This window comes from Lithobates pipiens, unplaced genomic scaffold, assembly GCF_037356315.1.
Source record: "Lithobates pipiens isolate NorthernLeopardFrog02 unplaced genomic scaffold, aLitPip1_a1.2 Scaffold_10, whole genome shotgun sequence".
In the NCBI taxonomy this organism is placed as follows: domain Eukaryota; kingdom Metazoa; phylum Chordata; class Amphibia; order Anura; family Ranidae; genus Lithobates; species Lithobates pipiens.
In genome coordinates this window covers 187239772-187255908 of record NW_027507686.1, presented here as the reverse complement: position 1 = coordinate 187255908, position 16137 = coordinate 187239772, and the positions used below count along the sequence as shown (strand labels likewise).

The 16137-nt window shown below is 41.3% G+C and overlaps 1 protein-coding gene across 2 annotated transcripts in view; it reads left to right on the top strand.

Annotated features, from left to right (window-relative positions):
* PKP3 (plakophilin 3) overlaps positions 1-16137 on the top strand; it is a 135358-nt gene that overhangs the window by 101193 nt on the left and 18028 nt on the right. For both annotated transcript variants that reach the window (XM_077460739.1, XM_077460738.1), the window contains 2 exons: positions 1191-1279; positions 7201-7889. In XM_077460739.1, coding sequence (XP_077316865.1) covers positions 1191-1279; positions 7201-7889 — 778 coding nt within the window. The remainder of the gene's footprint in view (positions 1-1190; positions 1280-7200; positions 7890-16137) is intronic.

The following is a 16137-nucleotide window of genomic DNA, read 5'->3' as shown; positions in this document are numbered from 1 at the left end:
CCGATCAGACTTTGTCCGATCGTTTTTGGAGAATTCCGATCGGACAAAGTGCCACGCATGCTCAGATCAAATTCCTAGACAGAAGCTATTGGCTACTAGCCTGAACGTAGTCCCGTTGTAACTAAATATCGTCATCACTTTACGAACGGATTTTCTGACAACTTTGTCCAACCATGTGTATGCAACACCAGTTTCGGACAAAATCCGACGGAGTTTGTTGGAATGTCCGACCGTGTGCACAAGGGCTTAGATGTTCCTAGCTGATATTAATTTTTTTTTTTTTTTTTTTTTTGTTTTTTTTTTATTCTGAAATAACCCAGTGATTGGGATTTGTTTCATGCTACAGCCAGTATTTCCACAAAAATCATTCTGCAGACTCCAAGTTGAGATAAAAGATGCTTTTAAGGTCAACATAAGAGCTGCTTCTTTCTTATGCCTTTTGGAATTTGATGGTCTCCAGGCTAGCATTTGCAAACCCTGATTGAACTGTGCCTACTTCTTGTGTGTAAGCTTTTACCTTTTACGATTAACAGTTGCCCTTTCTGGAATACCCATTTGCTTTCTCCATTCCCTGCACTCCCTCAGTCAGTCCACCTCAAGGAGCCCTTGGAAAGAGTATAACCACCCTCCCATGAATCAGTACTCGGGCCTAAATGGGACATGCTCTGTCCTTGAACATGGTCAGGACTACTGCAGTCGAACAGGACAGTAGGGAGCGTAATTATCTGCTGGAAGAGGGGTGGGGGGAGGCTAGCAAGAAAACATGTCCCTCTGCCCATAACAGGCTAGTGCCAGATTCCATTTAGAAATGAGACTTGCTATAAAACCTACTTCTGAACATTGCGGCACTTCTCTGTGCAGATTTCTGAAGTCCCCTGTAGAATGAACACGAGCAGTGAGGGAGTTGGCAAGGCTAGTTAGATTGAAATTACTAACAACATTTGAGCAGTACATTAATGGGAGCTTTCATGGGTGCTTTTCATGCTGTGTTAACTAGTTGACATAAAATGAGAAAAAAAAAAAATCTGATTTCTGTTTGTTTTTTTTTTGTTTTTTTATAACCTGAGACTTCCTGATTAGTCTTGCTTGCTGCTTCAGCTTTTATGATGTTCACGCTTGCAGAGTTCTTGTGGAGATCATAGACCTTCTATTTTATTTTTGATGAATAACGCTCTTTTTCTCTCACACAGAGAGCTACACGACTCAAACCCAGTACAGTTCTGTGCCAGCTTCCTACAGCTCCCGCTCCCAGATCCTCAACTCCGATCAAAGGATAGCTGTGAGTACTTGTTGATTGAGCTTTGTAGGGTGGGGTAACATTTACCACTGTTCATACAATGTATGCGCATCTTGTAATATGTTTATAATCCACTGCAAATCCTATCTTTTATTGCTGGCTCTTAGTCATGTTAGAACTAGCGTTACTACTGTACGTTAAATTTGCCTGTTTTTCAGGCAAGAATTTTCTATTTAGGGAAAGTGGGCCTGTTTTTCAGGCAAGGCTTTTTCTATCTAGGGGGAAAAAAATAGGTTTATGTTAAAATGACTGGCTGCAAGTCGTTACAAGACAGTCGCCTATGGTCACAGCTCAACTCAAACCTTGAGGACCCATTCATGCTTTTGAGACCTGGTGCATCACATTAATGCATATTCACATTATTGCAAGTTACTGCCTACTTATTTGCATAATTTTTCTGGAAAAGCACTAGCCTGCACAAAAAATTTGGACTTGGGTAATTTTTTGCAATACAGTGTACCACAATGCAACACGAGTTGTTGTGCTTCAGAGTGCAATTGAGAATGAATGATGGTCTCAAGCTCAGGCTGTGGTTGCCAAAGCACATAGCAAAAAGTAGAAAAATACAGTCATTCAAAATCTTTCCTGACCTTCTGGATCATACAGAGCAGAAACTAACAGTAATAAATACCACATTAAAGAGTGTCAGGTGTCTCTCCTTTAAACCATATAGTAATATCTATATATACTATAAAAAAATTAGAAAAACAAAATATACCAAAAAGTGTTTTATTTGGCAACTGACCCAAGGTGAGTGCCTAAACACCCCAGATTATCAATCAAATTCATTAAAAAGCAACAAATGGCAATGGGCTATGTGACCAAAAATAAACAAATTGCAGAAGCCAGCTACTAGGATTAAGCAATGCCCAACAAAATCTTAAAGGTGGAAAAAGTCACATTTAGTATTCAATATATAAAAGAAGCATACATGTTTATACTTTGCATTAAGGCTTTTATTTGAACAGGCTGGAAAAGCACATTTATTGCATTACAATGTACCACAACGCACCGTAAGCTGTGCTTTTGCATTGCAGATACATTGGTGGGCAATTGAGAATAAATGATGGCTTCAAGCTCAGACTGTGGTCGCCAAAGCATGTAGCCAAGCAGAATGACCTGGATCCTACAGAGCATAAACGTAAAATGCTAAATACTATATATCAGAGGAGCTTTAGGTGTCTCCCCAATAACCATGCATCATTTTTTTTATAATAGAATGTACCACAATGCACCATTGTGCTTTGTAATGCAGGTGCATTTATAGTGCAATTGAGAATAAATGACGGTCTCCATTTAGACTGTGGTTGCTAAGGCATGCAGCCAAAGCAGAATAATCATGCTCTTTGACACCTTCCCTGAGCTTTTGGCTCCTATAGAGCATAAACGAAAAGTAACACAGGAAGCTCAGCACATACATATAAGAATGAGGAAATACATCAGCTGGAGTCGTATAAATCATGTGACTATTGGAGTATAGGAGAATTGGCCTTCGGGAGCTTATAGGTGAATGTTTAACGCTGCCATTTCCTATAATAACATTTGTCAGAGTTGTGAAGCACTCATAAAATGGGAGTTGAATAGTGTGAAAAAAATGTTATGTTGGAGTAGAATGGGTGTATTATGTAGAAGTGATTTTATTCTGCTTATTTTGGGAAAGAGTTCTTTCTAATGACATCATCATTTGTCAGAGATCGGAATACATTGAGATTGAAATGTAAGCAGACTAATCTTTTCATAACGGGATAGAAACCAAGTGAGTGGCCAGCCATAAGAGCTCACAGTCCAAGAGACCCCTTAGAATTCCATAAGGTGCAGAATCGAAACTGTTGTTGCTTCCACTCTGATTCATATACCTGTCTCTGCCAGGTATATGAATCAGTCTGTGCCAGCCCTGGGGTTGGAGCATCCATACTGGATATTTTTTCCTCAGTGTGCTCCCACTCTCCTTCCCTGACCATTGCACCCGTCACACTCACAGGTGCATGTCCAAGGAGTTTTGTCTTGGGATGGGCGGAGCCTGATGGGGAACAGCAGTAGGCGGATCCATACTAACTTTTTTTAAATCTGCCCATAGCCCTGTGCTGTCAATCAACAGCCAGGTGGACCTGATGGGGAAAAACGAATCACTGTTCCTTATGAGGCTCTGCCCACCAAGTCACAAGTCATTTCCCAAATATAGGCATTGTCATATTTGGCTATTGACCTCCTATAGTATTTTTGGATCTATGTTTAACTTTAGCCTTTGGCTAGGGAATATCCCAGCCAACAGCTAAATGGGGTCCACCATTCTGACGCACACGGCAATGCAGGTTGGTGACACTTGGTTGTAAGAACAGTCCAGTCCATGGGCTGTATATCCCAATATCCTTCCCTTTGGCAGGCTTTCTTCTAGATATAGATGGGATAGACGCTTGCTATGAGTTTTTAGGCATATCAAACACCTGTTTTTATTTGGGCAGTGATCCGGTATTGGTGTTTCCCCACGGGCCGGCAGGCTTTGCCACCAACCACTCACCAACAAGTTCATTTAAAGTAGCATTTATGCTAAGATCCCAGGTCCTGATTTCCCCACGAAATGTGTCGACCTTATAACTTGATCTCAAGACTATGCATATACAAAATCTTGGATGGCTTTTAAAATAGATTTTTAAAGGATATGTCCAAAGTAGTATTTGGATTTTAGTTTGTGTTAAACCCTGGGTGGTATAATTAAAGTCCCAGTTTTGTTGTGCCCCTATCTTTATAGATTATAGGGATAATACCTCCAAGGGCAATAATTGACTGTACACTCAAGTTCACATACATAGTAGGACTTTTTGGGGTCAGAATATAGTACTGTGTGGGAAGCTGGCACATTTATGACAGCTTCATTGCCAGTACACAGAGTGGGCCCTGTCTGTGCTTAGTTTTTTGTATGCCAGCTCAGACCTGGTCTTAATCGCCACCAGTTTTTTAATCTGAGAACTGACCGTAATCCTTTATGAAGATGTGCCTGCAACAGTAACAAGTTCTTAAAATCACAGTAACAAGGACTACCTGAATGTTTCACCTGTTGGATGTTATGGACACTAATGCAAATGCTTGCCTGAATTAGACACAGATAGTACTTAAAGCGGAGTTCCAGTCAAAAATGGAACGTCCGCTTTTAAGTGGTGACCCCCTGACATGCCTCATTTGTCATGTGTTTTTATTTTATTTATTTTTTTTGGGGGGGGGGGGGGGAGGGGGTGGATACCTTCTCTTTAGAGGCATCCAGCTGCCACTTCGTCCCAGGGCTCCGCGGTGCCAGAAAGAAGTTACCCTCCCTCCCCTGCAATCTTCTGGGACACATCACGGAAAAGTGCCCGGCCATTCACAGGGCACCCACAGTTACAATGCCGGTGCAGCAGAGAGGAGGGGTAGGGGAGCAAGGCTTCGTCTGCCCGCATTGCTGGACCATGGGACAGGTAAATGTCCGATTTTATTAAGTCAGCAGCTACACTTTTTGTAGATGCTGACCTTTTAAATGGGTGGAACTCCACTTTGCGGAAACAGACAGAAAAGTGCCTTTCATAGCTTTAATGAATCCCCCAGGTGTTTTAGGTTCTCACTGTGGATGGAAAGAACGGGGTGGTCATACTATTACTATAGTAATTGTAGTAATTGGTGGTTCACTAGGTTTTTACCTAAACACTATTGTATTGTTTTATATGGAGAGATGAATGGTGTAGTATTAGAGAATTTCCAAAGCCAGTATAATAGTTTCTTTTGTGAAATATTAAATAACTCACTAAAAAAAATGTATAGTGTGTGTGTGTGTGTGGGTTTCTGTGCTTTTTGTATGTTTTTCCTATTAACGAGGTACCATTTTGGCACAAGATGAACTGATCAAGTAGATGCTGAAAACTTAACGGAAGAAGCAGGCAGAGTAGACTGGTGCTGGTCCAATATTCACCATCTAATAATTCCTAAACAATTGCCTACAACACTTGGTCCAATTCTCTTTTGCCTCTGGCTGCTCTCTGTTAAACAGGTGCTAAATGAATTGTATGCAAAGTGAGCAAAATTTAACAGGCCGTGTTCACAATGGCTAAATCTGGGTTTCTCAACCAGGGTTCATCCATGGCTTTCTAGGGGTTTCTGGAGCAATGAGCAATTTCTGCCACTCGGATAAGTTCCCACTGACCCCTTTTTGATCTTTTTTAGCCATCTGTTGGGGACTAATTCTTCCCAATGACCACCAAGTGTAAAGGAGCATTGTTCCCACTGACCATCACACTAATGTATTATGAGTTGTAGATATAGTAGGGGTTCCTTGAGACTGAAAAGTTATTTCAGGAGTTCTTACTGTATACATTGAGGAAGGCTGGGCTAAATCATACCTAAGAATGTCTTCTGCCATAATCTTTTATTGGGGTTTGTAGAAGAGAAGAACAGAATTGGGACTTTGAATGAAGCACACATCAGTAAGAGAGTAAGTCAAGTGACTATAATATTTATTTTGTATAGTCCATGATATGTTATAAAAACATCTTGAGCATCAACCTCTAAAATGCCCTGGGCATACAGCCTCCACATAATGAATCATGGACTAATATATTCATAATAGTTTACAATCCAATAAACATTCACATAAAACACAGTAAATGCATGTATATACACGTTTCTTGCTGTGGATAACCATGGTAACTAAATAATTAAAAGATTGATTTAAAAAATGCCTAAATAATTATGAATCGGAGAGGATCATATGAATCTTGATATTCCATGATTGAGATAAGAGATAATGGCTAAAGGCTCTACGCGTTTTGCGGTATTCCAACTGTTTATCAGGCGCATACATCATGGAATAATTCTAAAAAATTATATAGAAAGAAAAATGATTAAATTATTAGATAAAAATTGGCAAAGTAATTTGATTATTATAGTTAATTTGAAGGCTGGGTGTCCAACTCACGTCTGCATCAGCGGGCCAGTAAAACAGCATCAGGGTTCGCAAAAAGAGCCGTAGTGCATAGCCACCGGCACAGAGGTGGCCTGTGGGAGAGGTAACCACCACCAAAGACACTCCCAGGGTGGTTAGATGCAATGCCTGTGGAATAGATGCAAATATCTATGTGAGGAGATTATGTGAAACAGACCACATATGGATCTGTGCATGTGTTGTGTATAAAAGTATATATATTGGAAAAAATGTGGTGAAGTGACAATGGGGCAAAAAAAAAAAAACTGGCAAAGACAATGACCACCAAAACATGAAAAAAGGGTGTAGACAAGGAGGAAACCTAAAGTGATTGGTGAGAGAGCTTAGTGTCATATGTGCATGTAATCGTGCAGGGAGGGAGAACCGTCCTGGTTCCAAATCAGGCAGGCGAACACACCACTGGAGAGTGGGAGCGCTTTCACCTGGGTGGCTCAGCCATCCGGTGATTAGTGCCGATCCATCTCCCCAGTGTGGTCGCTGAAAAGTGACTTTGCGACGGCAACAGTACGCCACGAGGATGCCTACTGCCCGGCACATATAGCATGACATCGGTGAAAAGGGACCAAGTATCCACCCCCTCCACATGACCAAAAGGAGGCTGTATGCCCAGAGCATTTTAGAGGTTGATGCCCAAAATGTTTTTATAACATCATGGACTATGCAAAATAAATATTAGTCACTTGACTTACTCTCTTACTGTGTGTGCTTCATTCAAAGTCCCAATTCTGTCCTCCTCTTCTACATATTGTTGATAGGGATGGAGGCAGGCATCCCTTTGGTGCTAGGCTCATTAAAAGTCCCAAAAACCTTTTTTTTTTTTTTTTTTTTTCCTTTTAATGATTATTTTATTGGGGTTTGTTGACATATGTGTTGGCAGAGAAAGAGAAGATGCATATTTTATATGGTAATATTGATTTTATTTTATTTTTCTCTACAGTCAAGCCGCTCAGTTGGATATGGTACCCTCGGGGGCATGCGTTCAGGCTACTCTTCACGCTCTGCGGTGGATGTTGGGGCCTCACAGAGAATCAGTGTACCTCCACCACAACAGCAGCAGCAGCAGCAGCAGCAGCAACAACGATATGCCACCTCCCGTCCATCCTCCTACCATGAAAAGGCCTATACAGGTCGAAGAGATTATGATACAATGTCTCTGAGATCACTACGTATTGGAGATGGTGATGACCGATATGAGCAAGTGGCAGTTTCTCAACCCGCTTATTATAATCGTCAGATGTCTTCTGTCAGTGCAGCACCCACAATGCAGAGATCCCTCTCGGGAACCTTTGGTCAGGATGGTGGCGGAGGCTCATGGGTTGAACGAGCAGAGGTAGTACAGACTCGGACAATTCGTGCACCTGCCATGCGCACCCTCCAACGTTTTCAAAGCAACAATCGCAATCGTGCCGCCTCTGGATCGTATGGCACCTTGAATTCAGTTGGACCTCAACAGATACAGTCCGTTGGAGCAGGCTCTGGGTATGTGACAACTACAATGGAGCATACCTCTCGAGCCCCGTCTGTGCGAAGCCTGGCAGAGTCTGCACACCAAGTTCAAGAGCTAAGAGGCATAGATGTTTTTGATGGGAACAAAAGCCTGATGAGTCAGCATTCGTTCACTAGTGGGTAAGTTTCTACTAAAGTAGCGATTTTCTGCAATTTTTTCTCCAAGGTCTAGCATACAGGCCCTCTGATTGCTCTTATACCAACTTTTAATGTCTGCCTTTATTTTAAGTGCTGGACAAACTGTTGGCGTTCTATAAAGCCCTGTATTGTTTTTGTTGTTGTTATTATTATTTGTCAACAAATGACACCTGAGCTTCACCATCTCGGGCAGTATTCCATCAGAGTATGAGAACCACACACCGGAGCTTTGTATATTGGCTTCCTGAAAAGTTAAGGAACTAAAAAACGTCGGGGAGAACATATAAGTGACGGTGTTGGATGATGAATTATAACCTGTCTTCTGTAATATTGAACATACACTAGTAGAATTTCAAATTGTTTGGCTTTAAGAGCAATCCTTCAAGTTTCTAATCGCTAGTGGGGTCAAATCAATGTTTGTTTTCAACTTTAATGATGAGAAGCGGCAATAAAACAGGATGTACAATTTTTTTTTTTTTTTTTTTTTTAACAAATTTCTAACCATGTATTTGCTTTTCAACTGGGAACATCTATCCATTCCAAAATCCAATGGTAAAAGCAAACAAACAAGTTAAAGTATTTTGAAGAACATTCTTCAAGGTATTAACTCTGTCCATTTTTGCACAACTTATGGTTTTGGAATGGAATGTCCAACTAACTCATACAATTATGATTGCCAGTAGTCCACAGACCTTTGTCCCTTATTGTATATAGCTGAAGCTCAGAGGCACATGACTCTTGGTATACCAATTTCCTACTCGGAGGACAGTTCTATTTTACATTGGGTTGCTTTGCTGATTGTGAGCAAGTGTAACAGTACACATTGCTGGAAGCAAGTGTGTAAAATCTGTCCTAAGTTCTCAAGTTCCACAAACTTGTCCAGACGTTTGGCTATATGACCTGGAATAGCAGTGTCTGTTAACGTGTTTCTGGGCTGCTGCTACTATTTATCTATCTTTTTTGGATGTGGAGGGTTCTGTTTATGACCCTTTTTTTTTTGTTATACATATGGGAGCCTGTAAATAAAGTTGAGAAGTTGCCTTTCAGCATACAGTGTATTCCCTCTGTGTACATGCTAATTGAATCACACTAATGAATCTGGAAAAAAACATTAAATGACTAAAAAAAGTTAAGGTAGAACTTTATGCACAACATGTAAGGTTTATTTTTGCCATCTTTGTCCCATTGGGGAGATTTACCTGCGCTTCCTGTCCCATAGCCAAATAGGAAGTGGGGGGAACTCTCTGCAAATTAATGGAATCTCATGGACAGCCCCAGGTCACCAGAACTAGTGTCCCCATTGCAGTAATTGCCCTCTAATTTTCTGGGGACAACCCAAAAATGGGATTTTCTTTTACTTTCACTGATGACCATAAACAGGACAAATGGAGAGGGTGGATCTCCCGAACGGGGCACAGATGGATTGGAGCACCTGTCAGGATTACGGTAATTGCCATCTCCACTTTATCCAAAACGACAAAAATTTAGAATTTTAGTTTATACTTTAAATGTCTACTTTTCTTTTTCCTTTTGGTGTTGCTTCCTCACTCTCTGGACCTGTGAGATATCACTCCATTCTGTTCCCTCACTTGCAAATGGGATTCTGCATTGCGGCCAGTGAGGGAGCAGTTTTAGGTAAAGCAGAGATTTACTTTGGTTAAACACTAGTGTGACAGGCTAATAAGAGAAACAAAAACACTTCATGTCAAGATGTTTGCAGTATTTAGGGGTTCTGCGCAAATACTTGTATTAAGTCCGAAACCCATTGAAATCTGTGTTTGCTCTAGGTTGGCCCATCTTCCCAGGCACTAAAGTTGGTGTCCCAGTCCATGTGAGAGTGTAATTTTTACATTACGGGAGGGGTGAGACCACCTAGAAAGGGGACAAAACTGTAAGTGCTGGCAGGCTAGCCTCCGGGAGATTAAGAAGTTAGTAAATTAAATGGCATACTATGGTTAAAAGATCTGTTTTGGCTAATCTTAACCCCCCCCCCCCCCCCCCCCATATATTTCAAAGCCCCTAGAACATATTTTACTAAAGAACTTTTTATGTTTTATCAGCTGCCGATGGACAACTTATTTTGGATTTAAAAAGTATTCAGCTTCAGTTTTTGTCTCATTTTGGCAAAAGGGATGGTACATACATGGAATGATTGAGAAGTGTTCCTTGAGGTGGTGGTGGCAGCTCTCTTAATTGAAATGTCAAGTACTCTACTGCCCCACCTGAAGTAAGGTAGTCTTCCAGTGCTACGGTGGGTAATATGAGCAGCTGCACCTTGTATAGTCACTATTAAAGGTTCACCACATTTATCCATAAATCATTCTTCATTGCTGGAAGCTATAGTGCAGCTGCGATGAATGGAGAAGGGGGTACAAAGGTCCCGTGGCTTGTATTAAACCCTCCCCCTCCCCCCCCAGCTCCAAAGGATTACCACTGCAGGGGTATAGGGGAAGCGGAGGATGGAAGATTTTTTACTAAGACTAGCCACCAGCACAAGGGACAATTCATTCTATATACAGTTGTGCTCAAAGGTTTGCATACCCTGCAGAAATTGTGAAATTTTGGCATTAATATTGAAAATCACTAATCATGCCAAAAAAAGTATTTTATTTAACCAGTTCCCAACTGGCGCACAGCGATGTACGTTGGCAGAATGCACGGGCAGGCAAACTGGCGTACAGGTATGTCCAGTTGAAATTGCCGCCCTGCCATCACGTGCGCGCGTGCCGGTTGGGACCCCCGTGAGTCCGGTCGCGGGTCCCGCGGACTTGATCGCCGTGGGGATACCCGCGATCGTCTCACGGGGAGGCTGAACGGGGGGCGGTGGTGCCGATGTAAACAGCATCTCCCCGTTCTGCCTAGCAACAAGTGACGCTGATCTCTGCTCCCTGTGATCAGTGTTCACTAACACACAGCCCAGCCCACCACAGTTAGTAACACACCCCTAGGACACACTTAACCCCTACACTGCCACCCACTGGTCAACCCCTTCACTGCCAGTGTCATTTACACAGGAATCGGGGCATTTTTATAGCAGTGATTGCTGTATAAAGGACAATGGTCCCAAAAATGTGCGATGTGTCTGCCATAAAGACGCAGATCGCTGCCATTACTAGTAAAAAAAAAAAAATTTATAAAAATGCCATAAAACTATCCCCTATTTTGTAAACGCTATAAATTTTTGCTCAAACCAATCAATTGCTTCGTCTTCGTCTTCTTCTTCCCAAAAATATGTAGAATAATACGTATCGGCCTAAACTGAGGAAAACTTTTTTTTATTTTTTTTTTTTTGGGGGGGGGGGATATTTATTGTAAAAAAATGCCTTTTTTTTTTTTTTTTTTTTTTTTTTTGGGGGGGGGGGGATATTTATTGTAAAAAAATGCCTTTTTTTTTTTTTTTTTTTTTTTCTTCAAAATTGTCGCTTTTTTTGTTTATAGTGCAAAAAATAAAAACCGCAGGGGTGATCAAATACCACCGAAAGAAAGCTCTATTTGTGGGAAAAAAAAAGGACGTCAATTTTGTTTGGGAGGCACGTCGCACGACCGTGCAATTGTCAGTTAAAGCGACGCAGCGCCGGATCGCAAAAAGTGGTCTGGTTTTAAGCCAGCGACATGGTCCGAAAGTGGTTAAGGATAACAAGCACATGAAGCCATTTATTATCGCATAGTTTTTTGGATCCCATTTTAAATCCTAATGAGAACAGAAATTACCCAAATGGCCCTGATAAAAAGTTTACATACCCTGGAATGTTTGGCATTAGTACAGACACAGAAGGTGGGACACGCAGGTTAAAATGGCAATTAAAGGTTAATTTTCCACATTTGTGGCTTTTTAAATAACAATTTGGTGTCTGTGCATAAGTAGTCAATGCAAAATGTGTTCGCTCTCACATGGATACACAAAGCAGGCTAGCCACTGAGCCATGAGGAGGTAGAAAAGAACAGTCAAGACTGGGGGCCACTCTGTGGAAAACCATTGCACAAAGGAGGTAAATTATGTATGTATGTATGTATGTATGTATGTATGTATGTATGTGTGTTGTTGTTATTATATATATATATATATATTTTTTTTTTAACCTCCCTGGCAGTAATCCCGCCATTAGCGGTAACCCCGAGCCACACTCGAGATTACACCGTAATATCCCTGTACTGTTACTTGCCTTGCCCCTACGATCCCCCGATGACCTCCCGCTGTGTCCTTTGATGGATGCCGACATCAGTCTTCAGGGTTCCCTTCCGATGGTTGGATGGGCAGAACAGGGTAGGGAATTCAAAAAGTTCATAACATACACGCAATACATTGTATTCTGTGTACAATGTATTGATTGTATAGGATTACATTACTGTATCAAACTTCAGTCACCTCAGTTTTGTCCCTACTTCTTTGTCCAGTGCCCTACCTGCACTTTTACCGTTCTTTCTGTCCGAAAACTGGAGAACGTCCATGACATCCAAAAAGCGTCCCTTTTAGGTCAAAAACGGTTTTAGACCAGCTAGAAAATGATGATGGTGAATTAGATTCACTTGCAGAATTGAGCAATCGTGATTTGTGGGGAAATTCGTCATCAGACACTGAGAGTGACGATTCTGTGACTGAGCTCCGTGATGTACGAACTTGGTGCTCTATTGACTGTGGTAGTGCCCTCAAGATTCTCATTTACTGGAGCATCTGGTATGAAAGACATTGAACACGACAAACCCTTGGCATAATTACAATTTCTGACCGATTAACTTATTGACAAAATAGTTACTGATAACTACGCGAATCGGAAGTTTTCAAGAACCAGAACGGAAACCAGATTCCATCGCCCTGATTGTGATGTTGGACTTTGTGCAGTCCATGTTTCAAAATTTTTCAGACCTGGGATCGGATGTTTACTAAACCAATATACAGTGTCTAGTATTGCAGTGATTGGTAATATCGCACCCTGGTTTGGACAAATTTCTGTTTTCGGTTTGATTACATTGATTAAAAATTTAGTATTTATTATTTTTTACAATTTTTGTGTTTCAAACTATCATATCCGGGATTTTTTACTAGACTCTTGTTTGGGCAGATTTAAGTGGGTTATTCCTAAGAATTACAGGCCTACATTATAAAACAACAAATTTACAAGCAAAACAATATACCACTTTGACATTCAAAAACACTGACATAATCGGACCGCCAGAGAGGTTAAGAACAGAGGCAGTGTCATGTCATGCTGGTCCCGGAAACCGCTGGGCCGCCATCTTGCTGCTGACCGCATGTTGCTCCCTACTGTCCGGCAGACCGCTTAGCAATCTCACATCGCTGCATGGCCAGTTAAAGCAGTTGTATGCACCTCCTTCCCATTTGTACCTACAGACAAGCTTATAGTAAGGATTACCTGTAAGTAAAATGAATATCTCCTAAACCTGTACGGTTTGAGATATTCACCTTGCGTGCAGCCGCTAACGTCAGCAGCGCATCTGCTCTGAAGGTCCAGCAGATGCTGTCATCGCGGCTCCGGCCACTCGGTGCTGAAGCCGTGGACCCGGGAAAGAAACGCAGAGGGAACATGTCAGCTCCCTCAGAGGTGACTGGGAGGCAATGCCGGCGCTTCGTTCTAAGGTAAGTGTTTCATAATGGGCTAGTTTGCTGTGCATACTAGCTCATTATGCCTTTGCCTTACAGGTGTGTGTGGTATTTATTTTATCTTTTTTTTTTATATTTGTACAACCGCTTTAACCCTTCCCCATGCTATCCAAAACTGTCACTTTTTTTTTTTTTTTTGCCTGGAGCTGCACTTAAAAAAAAAATACCTGTTCCAACTTGCAAACAAATTCAAATTAAGAATAAACCTACAGAATCTGTTGTAATATTCTTCTACACAGAACAGCACAAAGGACAATGTAATATGTCCAATATCAGAATTGCATGCTTACGGTTCCTTCAGAGCTATGCGTATATAGTAGCATACAGTAAAGGTGCATGTTACTGCAACACCGATAAGCACTTTGGTGCGATTCGTTTAGAATGACCCCCTCAATGCACAAGTAAATTAGCTGTCAACTGACTCATGCTTAAAGTGGAAGTAAACTCCCCTATCGTTTTCAGCCAAGGAAGCTGCCCCCTTTTGCCTCTGTTTAATCTTCAACTGCTATGGTGCTGCACATGTGATTCGTTATGATGCCAGCCATTGGATGGTTTGATAGTTTGTCTGAGAGCACAGCCAATGTTGGCAGCAGTTGGCATTCCCGGCATGACTTTTTTTATTTTTAACTGTTTAAATCGATGGGTTTACTTCCACTTTAACCTTACAGTATGTGAAGACACGCTCAAGGAAGAAACCTTGAGCTGCTCTAAAACCTCACAATTTTTATTGTAACTTTTTTTTTTTTTTTTTGGATAAAGTTTGTTCAATGGCTCATCAATGGTGTAGGCTCCAACTATTGCCAGCTATCAAAGTGTGGTGTGAAACCATTGTGTAATCGCATGGGTTATATTATGCAGTCTATTCAAGATTCCAAATCAAAAGGTTTCAGACTGGTTTTCTCTGATGGTTTTTATTCTGTGTTGGTGAGATTTGATACAGAGATTTGCACATGCAGCAAGTAGTAGCAACTATTTATATGTTAAAATTAAATGGCATAAGTTTGAAACAAAGCATTACAAAATGAGTTAAATTTCAAGAGAATGGTGTAGGAAAGGTTCTCCATGTTTGGGCATTATTATTATTTTTTTGGATCTGATCCGAATTTGTGAATTAGTCTGGAAAGATTGAGGCCCCTTCCACTCGAAGTGTCCATTTGGGGCCTGTCTGTAAGGTTATATGGTGTGTGTGTGTGTGTGTGTGTGTGTGTGTGCGTGTGTTTGTTTTTTAGGTGGACCTGATCAGACCCTCAATTCACCTCTATAGACTGGCAAGTGTAAATGGACTTCCCTCCCTCCAATCAGTCCGCAAAAAAAAAAGATGGAAGGGGACCTGTCCCCCTCTGTCTAGGCCAGTGATGGCGAACCTTGGCACTCCAGATGTTTTGGAACTACATTTCCCATGATGCTCATGCATTCTGCAGTGTAGTGGAGCATCATGGGAAATGTAGTTCCAAAACATCTGGGGTGCCAAGGTTCGCCATCACTGGTCTAGGCGGATCAGATCAGAGGTTAGTCAGGTGTAAACGGACAGAAAGTTAGTTTACACCCAACCATCCATGGAGTAGAGTGGGCTACTCCGCATAAACTTGGCAGACACTGATCTGTCATTTGCCTGCTCTGTTCTGATCAGCAAGGGATCAGCAGACCAAAATCCTTCCTGATCCAAACAGTCCACCCCATGTGAAAGGGGCCTTTTAGAGTACAAGGTTTGAATTTGGATCAAAATCCTCTAGAGCAATGTTCAGTTGGGTTTATTGTTCTAATTTACCAGGCTTTCAGGTTTTTAAGTTAACAGGGCATATCCTACTATTCCCATAACCAAAATTACTTTATTCTCACATAAGAGGTTATGTGAATGCAAAAAAAACTAAACTCCAAAAGGGTCTAAAATACATTTTACCTGAACGCATGGTGTCTTTGGCTTTCTTCCAAGTCTGATACCCATGTACACAACCCATGTTCTGGTCAGACAGATATTCACCCATTTTATACCAGCCTTCCCAATAAAAAGGAGTTTAAGTCCACTTATTGATTCTCTAGATCATTGATTTTATTTGGTTTAGATCATTAGATTTTTGCAAGGGAAAACTGGATTACATTTTCTGAAAACTGCTGTGTATATGGTCAGCAAAATTCCGGCCTTGCAATTTAGTGATTTTGCGCCTTTTAAAGTCCAAATTAAAATTTTGGTTTTAATTGGTTCCATGTACATTCTAATAATGAGTGTTAAGTCTTGGAGTTCCATATATTTTAAATGCCACCTCAAAGCAGTACCATGCTTGCAGTGCATTCCTGCAAAAAGGGTCTGGTGTGGTTTTGACTTCACTGGGGCGCATTGGTAGCACAATTTTTAAAAATGAATGGGTTGCCTTAACCTGCAGCATGGTAATCCATGTTAACGCATTAGCCCTTGTACACACGATCGGAGATTCCGAAGGAATGTGTCCTATCGGGCCGTTTTGTCGGATAATCCGACTGTGTGTGGTATGCTTTGGAATATCCGTCGGACCCAATTTTCCAACTTGTTGGAAATATTTTCAGACAAACTGGTCTGATCGGACATGCTCCGATCATGTGTAGAGAATTTTGATCGGACAAAGTGGCACGCAT